The sequence below is a fragment of the Lynx canadensis genome, chromosome C1, assembly GCF_007474595.2.
Source record: "Lynx canadensis isolate LIC74 chromosome C1, mLynCan4.pri.v2, whole genome shotgun sequence".
NCBI classification, from domain to species: Eukaryota; Metazoa; Chordata; class Mammalia; order Carnivora; family Felidae; genus Lynx; species Lynx canadensis.
In genome coordinates, this window is record NC_044310.1 from 10,818,927 (window position 1) to 10,824,926 (window position 6,000).

A 6,000-nucleotide genomic window follows, 5' to 3' on the forward strand; every position below is an offset into this window, starting at 1 on the left:
GGGACTTGCTTATCTTGCTCACTCTTCCCGACAACAAATGGTTGTGGAATCCCGGGACGAGGGGCTGCTCCCTTTAGCACGGAGTCTCCGAGCCACTTCGGGGGAAGAAGTTGTCTCATCCAGCCGGGCACAGCAGCTATGATGAGGAATGGGCAGGCTTCTGCTCCTTTAAGAAAAGCAAAACCCCGGGGCACCTGGGTGGCTCAGTTGGGTAACAGTCTGACTCCAGCTCAGGTCATGATCGCACGGTTTGTGCGTTCGAGCCCCGTGTCAGGCTCTGTGCTAACAGCACAGAGCCCGCTTCAGATCCTCTGCCCACCCCCTGCCCCCAATCTCTCTGCCCCCCTGAGCACATGCCCTCTCTCTCTCTCTCTCAAAAATAAACATTAAAAAAAAGGAAAACAAAACTCCATATGGCTGAAGGGAAGCTAGTCTCATAGGATGGCTTCAGATGGCCTCTGTTCATTTCATTCAATGAATCGGCAAACGTGTTTGGAGTCCATGTCCCAGGTGCAGAGATAAAGAGGATGTGTCACAGGAAGAGAGACTGCCCACAGCCACTGCCGGGGGCTTGTGGGAGCCCACGGAAAGGGGCAGCTGAGCAGGGGTGACCAGAGAACAGCAGAGATGCTGGGGGGGGGGGAGCGTGCAGAGAAGGGCGAGGCGAGAGATGGTGGGGGTAGGCAGTCACGGGCGTGATCCTTGGAGCCTGGATTTTCTGCTGCAGGAAATGGGGAGCCATCGAAGGTGGTGGCCGGACCGCAGGCTGTGCGGACTGGGACGTTTCACTGACGGATGCCCGTCACCCAGGCGATTTGGGTACCGCTACGGACCACGGCTCAGGCTCCCCCTCGTTCTCGCTCCTCGCCGGACCCAGTGAGAGCTCAGACTCTACCGCACTTTGTTGAATTCCACAAACTGTTTTAAGGACCCGGAGCTCTGACCTTTCTGGTCTCCTGCATGGAAAGGTCCCGCTTTTCCTTTTCGGGAGGGGTAGGCGGGTCAGCCCTCCTTCCGCAGGCTCACAGAAGGAGCCGAGCGCAGCACGTAAGACATCTGGAATGCATCAAAGGCGAGGCCCCGCCAGAGCCCGTGGCTCCGTCCTGCTTCGTGGCCGCTTCGACAGTACGGCCGCTGTGCTCACAAGAGCGTCTCAGATCCGAACTGATCTTCCCCTCTCCTCTTTCTGCTTTCTCCTTCCAGACCTCTCAGCCGCAGCCGTCCACACAGGATGCCTCGAACTTGCCCGAAGCCATCCCTCGAGAGCTCAGCCGCTGTTTCTTTGGGGTGGCCCTAGGGATTTTGTGCAGGGCGCTGAGCGGGTTTTGGGTTGCTGTGGCGGCTGCTGCTGCCCTTATCTATTGATTTTCTTCCTTGGAGCCCGGCCTTGCCCTGCGCGCCCCCCCCACCCCCCACCCCTGCATGATGGCCCAGTCGAAGGCCAACGGCTCCCACTATGCGCTGACCGCCATTGGCCTGGGGATGCTGGTTCTCGGGGTCATCATGGCCATGTGGAACCTGGTGCCCGGGTTCAGCGCCGCCGAAAAGCCGACCGCCCAGGGGAACAACAAGACAGAGATCGGCAGCGGGATTCTCAAGAGTAAGACCTTCTCCGTGGCCTACGTGCTGGTCGGGGCTGGGGTGATGCTCCTGCTGCTCTCCATCTGCCTGAGCATCCGGGACAAGAGGAAGCAACGACAAGGCGAGGAGATGGCCCACATCCAGCACCAGGCGGGGGCCGAGCCACATGCCCCAGAGGAAGACAGGTGAGGACTGGCCACCCCCCAGACCGTGGCGGGCGGAGGTGGGGGGACACATGCGTGGGCACACTCTCAGGGCTCCCCGAAGACACCGTTTGCGTCTGGGAGACTCTAGGAGACCGCCCCTTTAGTCTAGGGGTAGAGTCTCCCCCCCGCCCCCACTAAGGTCTGTACAGCCATCTCTAATTGCCCAAATAACTTTATTCTTCTATCCCGGAGAGTCCCAAATAATGTGGTATGAATGGATTACAGACGTACCAAGATTCTGACACCCGCAGGGAAGATGCATGGGGCCTGGGGTGGCCAGAGCCACATCAGGCAGACGGCTCGTCCATTCACCCCAGCATGCTGTGCGCACACGCCTTGCATCGTAAAGGTTGGGGGGCGGGGGCACCTGGGTGGCTCAATCGGTTGAGCGCCCGACTTCGGTTCAGGTCACGATCCCGTGGTTCGTGAGTTCGGGCCCCGCATCAGGCTCTCTGCGATCAGCACAGAGCCTGCTTTGGATCCTCTGCCCCCTTGCCCTCTGCCTCTCCCCCCCAGTCTCTCTCAGAAATAAACATTAAACAAGAAAACTGAAAAGAAAAAGAAAAGAAAAGGTTGGGAAGCAGCATCCTGTTGGACCAAAAAACGCCACAAACACATTCAAGGGATAAGCGATAAATTGGGGAACAGATGATAAAGGTTGGCATCCCTACTATAGAAAGAGCCCTTCCAAATAAATGTGAAAGATGAACACACCAATGGGGAAACGGACAAAAGATACAAGCAAGCTTTTCATACATGTTCAGACGATAGATGTCCAACCTCATTAGTCACGAGACACAAACAAATAGGTATCATTATTCTTTGCCTATCTTAATGGCCAAGGCAGACAGCCCCCGGTGTTGGAGAGCTGTAGGGAAATGGGGGTGTTGATTGATACAACCCTTCCGAAGGGGAGTTTCATAGTAAGAGGAGGTATTGAGGATGCGTGGACCTATCCATTCTGTTCCCGAGAGCCGATGCTTGGAAGGTCATCACACAAGTGCAAAGGAATTTGTACCCATCTATTCAAGAGCATTGCTTAGAATAGCAAAACCTGAGAAACAACCTAACCATCCTTCAGGCTAAATCATGGCACGCCCCTTCGGTGGCATTCTACGCAGCCACAGTCGACCTACAGTTGCTAACGTGGGACCACGTATGCACCACGTTGAGAAAAGGAGGTTTTAACAGCATCTTTGGTAAGGTCCTAATCTCATCAAATGTCGCAGCTGTGGGATTACAGATGAGTCTGGAAAAGTGCACAGCAGAGTGTTAAGTGGTTGTGTCCAGGTGGAAGGACTTGGGATGGTTTTATTTTGTGCGTTAGGCTTTCCCGTGTTGTTTGGATTTTCTGCAAGTTTGTTATCTTTCTAGCGGGAAGGGAGTTGTTTTCAGTTTGGAAAAATTCAGTCCATTTTCTGATAAAAAGATCGTGCAGGCGTATTCTAGAAAACTTAGGAAATACAGAAAAGAACAAAGAAGGGAAATCAGTCCCCTGTAATTACCACCCTCGCCATGTGAGTGCTCATGGCCGTGAGCACACGCATGGCTAAGGGACACGAGAGGAACAAACAGGGACAAACAGTGAGGGTCAGATGTCGGCCATTATCACCCAAAGGTTCAAGTGTATAAAAAACACCACCAACAACAACAACCAACACCCTGACTCTCTGGTTTTCTCTTTCAACAGTCAAATGAGAGTAAGCCTGAGGACCTGACCTGTCTTTTAAGTCTTGTAGTGAACTTGGAAGACAAAAATCACAGAATCACTTGCAATACATATAAATTTTATATCAGATACTCATTCTCTACCTAGGGAAAACCATTTTGCTTCAAATCGGCAGCGATTTCATGCACGTTCGTGTTGCCTCTGGCCAAAGGACCCAGCAGGGCACGAGAATAGCCCATCCCGCATGTGGTTAAGTGGGAGGCTTAAAAGCAAAGGGGGCTTAATACGTCCTTGTGTTAACGCTTCCAGATAAGACAGTGTAGTCATTGAGAGTGTGGTGTTCTGTGCCTGCTCTCCCGCTTCCTCGATATATGACCAATTCACATGACCTCGATGTGTCTGCTTCCCCATCCACAAAATGGGTACAGTGATAGTACCTAGCTCACAGTGTTGTTAGGAAGATGAGAGTGGTTGGTATGTGTTAAGGTACCTAGAACAGCACCCGACTCCTGTAGGAGGACCCAGTGCTGACACAGGATCTGGAGCTCTTCTACCTGTGATTTTCAGGGGCATGAGTCCGTGCTAACCCTCTCCTTGTCGCTGTGTGTTATCTCGCAGCCAGGAGGAGGAGGAGGAGGCCTCCTCAAGGTACTATGTCCCCAGCTACGAGGAGGTGATGAACACAGACTACTCAGAGGCGAGGGAACCGGACCAGAACCCGAGGATGAGCATCTCTCTCCCCTCCTACGAGTCCCTGACGGGGCTCGACGAGTCGAGCCCCACGGCAGCCAGGGCCAACGCGGAGACCGGCGCAGGGAATCCCCCCGACAGGCAGAACTCCAAGCTGGCCAAGCGCCTGAAGCCGCTGAAAGTGCGAAGGATTAAATCCGAAAAGCTCCACCTCAAGGACTTCAGGATCAACCTCCCGGACAAAAACGCCCCTGCCCCCTCCATCGAGCCGTTGACTCCCCCGCCACGGTACGACGAGGTCCACGAGAAGCCTTCGGACGCCCGGCCACCCGACTGACGACCTCGCTCCGCGTGTCCCTCCGGTTGCTCACCCTCGACACCACGGACCCCCAGTGAAGCCACTTCAGCTGCAGTTGAGAAGCGGAGGGGCCGGATGCGCCCAGAGCGAGGTGGCTGGGGGTGGGGGGTGGGGGGGTCCCGGGACTAGGGGGTGACTGACGTCCACAGAACCTCACCTAGCAGGTGCGTCCGGAAGAGCCGCCGCCTCGGGCCTCGGGACGTGGACCCCGCCGGGGCCGCCGCGTAGGCACCTTCCCTGTTGTTCCTCCCCCGACTCGGAGTTGTTGGCGACAACACCCCTCTTTCCGATCGGGAGAGGACCCCGAGCGGCTGGTTTAGGTTGTGATTTTTGTTTTGCTTCCACTAGGACTGTTTTGTGTCAAAGAGAAAACAAGTTATCGTGCCTTTGCTTTCCTCACTGGAGTCCTGAGCTGTGGGCAGGAGATGTGACTCAGCCTTAGAGAAAGGACACGGGGCCGGTTCGTGAATGAAGACAAACCAGGGGCTGAATGATTGGGGGCGGGGTGGGGGGGGGGAGCGAGACCCGGGGTGGGGGGTGGGGGGGCTCTCTCAGAGTCCCTGAGGGTCCAAGGCCCGGTGATGCATTCCATCAGAGTCTTTCCTGGCCCCCTCTCCTAGTCTCTCCTGTGGAAGGGCAAAAAAGGAAAGCATACCATGAGATGCTCTGTTCCTTCGAAAATGCCATGCAACTGAGCTTTTTATAATAAAATATTTGATATGGACTACACTCGGGTGCTGAGTTCCTGCAGCGGCTCTTCCAAAACACTGGCTTGCTTCGAGAGAAACACCGCTGATCGTAAGAACTGCTAACATGCAGGGGCGCCGGGGGGGCTCAGTCGGTTGAGCGTCCGACTTCAGCTCAGGTCGTGATCTCGCGGTTTGTGGGTTCGAGCCCCGCGTCGGGCTCTGTGCCGACGGTTCAGAGCCCGGAGCCGCTTCCGCGTCTCCCTCTCTCTCTGCCCCTCCCCTGCTCGCACTCTGTCTCTCTATCTCCCTCTCAGAAATAAATGAGCATTAAAAAAATTAAAAAAGAATTGCTGATATGCATGGAACACCTCGTATTACCAGGCGCTGTGCTAAGTATCTCACATAGGTTATCCCACTTCCTCTGTATCCTGGCCTCACGGCCATTTTGCAGGTTAGCTCACCGGGGCTTATTAAAGTGCCCCGTGTCCCATTGCTAGCACGCGGCAGGGCTGGAGTTTGAACCCAAGCCGCCTGGCTCCACTGCCTGAGTCCTTTAAACGCCCTACTGTGTGACCCAGCGTAAAGAGCTTTTCCAGACTTTGAACGAGAGCGAGGAACTGTGCTTCCCGAGAGCTGGGGCTGCTCCGTCAACCCACACGCCCAACAGAACCTTGTGGCTGTTTAGACAGCAGCTCCTCCCTGTCTAAACATCCTCCCAACGTCCCCCTCCTGAGGCCAGGCGAGAGGGAACCGCTGGGCTGTATGCTCACCCGGGCCGGGTGAGCGTGTCCTCATGGAGAGGGCAAA

General features: G+C 55.4%; 1 protein-coding gene across 6 annotated transcripts in view; it reads left to right on the forward strand.

Annotated features, from left to right (window-relative positions):
- Positions 1-5,233, forward strand: part of TMEM51 (transmembrane protein 51) — a 55,405-nt gene extending 50,172 nt beyond the window's left edge. For all 6 annotated transcript variants that reach the window (XM_030326146.1, XM_030326150.1, XM_030326149.1 and 3 more), the window contains exons 2-3: positions 1,204-1,766; positions 4,075-5,233. In XM_030326146.1, coding sequence (XP_030182006.1) covers positions 1,423-1,766; positions 4,075-4,483 — 753 coding nt within the window. In that variant the 5' untranslated portion in view covers positions 1,204-1,422 and the 3' untranslated portion in view covers positions 4,484-5,233. The remainder of the gene's footprint in view (positions 1-1,203; positions 1,767-4,074) is intronic.
- The last annotated feature ends 767 nt before the right edge of the window (positions 5,234-6,000 follow it).